The following is a 2,707-nucleotide window of genomic DNA, read 5'->3' on the forward strand; positions in this document are numbered from 1 at the left end:
TTCATTTCACACACGTGATAATCCAGAGACTTTAATAGCAATACAGAAAGTTACATGAATATAAAGACTTAACCTTTCTAAAGTTCAGTTTTCTAAATAATCAAAAACCTGATGAAGATAATATAAGAATTAGGAATTATCTTGAGAAAATGTAAAATCTTTCCTTTTTTTTTTTTTGGGGGGGACAAGGTCTCACTCTGTCATCCAGGTGGAAGTGTAGTGGCACAATCATACCTCACTATAGCCTTGAACTCCTGGACTCAAGTGATCCTCCTGCCTCAGCCTCCCCAGTAGCTAAGACTACAGGCACGCACTACCACACACAGCTAATTTTTTTTTCAGAGATGGGGTCTTGCTATGTTGCCCAGGCTGGTCTTGAATGAGCTTCAAGTAAGCCTCCTACCTCACCCTCCCAAAGCACTAGGATTACAGTCATGAGTCACTGTTGCCCAGCCTAAAATAATTGTTTTTTAGGCCAGCTACCAAAACGCAAAGAAAATTTTCTGTAGTATGATTGCTTCCCCTTATGGGAAGCCCATTTAGATAACCTGTAACTCAGACCTGATGAAAACAATACTTGAATGTAATCAGACACAGAAAGACTGCTCAAGGCCATGAGTAGCTGAGTTCAAGCTCATATGACTTGCCACACAACAGCCAATAAGTCTAGAGACAAGGTGTTGTGGCAAGGAAAGCTACCTTATTCAGAGAACCAGAAAACCAAGAAGATGGTGGACCATCATCATAAAGAACCATCTGAAGTCAGCATGAATGTTAGGCTCTTTTTTATGTTAAGGGAAGGGGGAAGAAGAAGGGGATTGAGATCACGAGGTGACTGATGACCACAGACACCTGGGTGGCAGCAAGGGTCTGAGGAGGTTGTAAAACTTCCCTTTTCTAGGTCAGGTCACAATGTTCCTATAAATCTTTAACATAATATTGTTATTTGTCTGTATATTTCCTTATCTCCTTGGGGGTTAGTTTGGAGAAAGGAACTGTTACCATTTTTTTAAAGTTGAACTGCAAGCTAAATTCCTATAATTAGCTGGTCTATGTACAGAGTTAAGCAGAAGCTTTTAACCTAAAGGATATTACCCCTGGGGGTCAGAGGCAAAATGGAGTCAGTCATGCTAAGTCTCCCTCCACTCTTTTTCTTTTTTGAGATGGAATTTCACTCTTATTGCCCAGGCCGGAGTGCAATGTCATGATCTCAGCTCACCGCAATCTCCGCCTCCTGGGTTCAAGCAATTCTCTTGCCTCAGCCTCCCGAGTAGCTGAGATTACAGGCGTCCACCACCACACTCAGCTAATTTTTGTAGTTTAGTGGAGATGGGATTTCACCATGTTGGTCAGGCTGGTCTGGAACTCCTGACCTCAGGTGATCTACCCACTTCGGCCTCCCAAAGTGCTGGGACAGGTGTAAGCCACTGTGCCCAGTCCCTCCACTCTTATAATTAAACCAGCTGTTGCGTCTCCTGCCAAGAAACCAATCATGAAGATTCACCATGTTCTAGATGGGAAAACGGCTGTAGCCTGGGAGAGGCCAGTCAGGGACAAAGCCAAAGTTAATATAGAGGATGGAGCTCCTAGGGTATAGGGGTTGGGTCTGGGCTAGGGAGCTGGAAACCTAGGTTTTATGCTTGTCCCAGTTTTGACACTGGCCCTGAGCAGTGCTGTTTCTCATCAGCCTCTGCCTGCTCCAGGGGTCACAGGGCCAAGCCAGATAGAGGGTTGCTAGCGTCACTGGACACAAGATTGCTTTCCCACAGCTCCCGTTCCTCCAGCCCCTCTGCTCCACATCCGGAAACCTGGGTACCCTTCACCCACCTAGCTCTGTCCCACAGTGAGATTTATTGCTGGCTGCCCTGCCATCTGCCCCAGGGTAATAAATCAGGGCAGAGCAGAATTGCAATCACCCCAAGCATGGAGTGTATAAAAGGGGAAGGGCTAAGGGAGCCACAGAACCTCAGTGGATCTCAGAGAGAGCCCCAGACTGAGGGAAGGATGGACGGATGGAGAAGAATGTCTCGCTGGGGACTGCTGCTGCTGCTCTGGGGCTCCTGCACCTTCAGTCTCCCGACAGACACCACCACCTTTAAACGGTAATTGGTAACTCAGGCAGAGAAGGGGTGGGAGGGGCGCAGGGTTCCCACCTTCCCAACACCCTGACTTTTCCACGTGTGCTATCATTCAATCCTTACAATCAGCTGGACAGGGAGGTATGGACCTGTTCAGAGAGGTCAAGTGACTTGCCCAATAAATGACACTAGTAGTCAGGTATGGAAGCTGTGTCTTTCACTTCCTGCCCAGAGCACCACGCTAACTAAGCACTGTAGAGAACTCAGAAGTATTAGGACATGCCCCTTGCCCTTGAGGAGCTCAGAGCCTGAATATTAAGAAGTGTATGGGTGGTTGGGTGCTGTGGCTCCTGCCTGTAATCCCAGCCCTTTGGGAGGCTGAGACGGATCACTTGAGGTCAGGAGTTTGAGACCAGCCTGGCCAACATGGGGAACCCCATCTCTACTAAAAATACAAAAATCAGACTGGCGTGGTGGCAGGCACTTGTAATTCCCAGCTACTTGGGAGGCTGAGGCAGGAGAATCGTTTGAGCCTGGGAGGCGGAGGTTGCTGAGCCAAGATCGTGCCACTGCACTCCAGCCTGAGTGACAGAGTGAGACTCCATCTCAAAAAAAAATGGGGTGGGGGG

At 47.8% G+C, this 2,707-nt stretch overlaps 1 protein-coding gene across 2 annotated transcripts in view; it reads left to right on the forward strand.

Annotated features, from left to right (window-relative positions):
* The first annotated feature begins 1,966 nt into the window (after window positions 1-1,966).
* The window catches only part of REN (renin), a 13,856-nt gene continuing 13,115 nt past the window's right edge, over window positions 1,967-2,707 (forward strand). For both annotated transcript variants that reach the window (XM_017881058.1, XM_017881057.1), the window contains exon 1: window positions 1,967-2,102. In XM_017881058.1, the coding sequence (XP_017736547.1) occupies window positions 2,005-2,102 (98 nt within the window). In that variant the 5' untranslated portion in view covers window positions 1,967-2,004. The remainder of the gene's footprint in view (window positions 2,103-2,707) is intronic.

The sequence above is a fragment of the Rhinopithecus bieti genome, unplaced genomic scaffold (assembly GCF_001698545.2).
Source record: "Rhinopithecus bieti isolate Rb0 unplaced genomic scaffold, ASM169854v2 scaffold_12049, whole genome shotgun sequence".
NCBI lineage: Eukaryota > Metazoa > Chordata > Mammalia > Primates > Cercopithecidae > Rhinopithecus > Rhinopithecus bieti.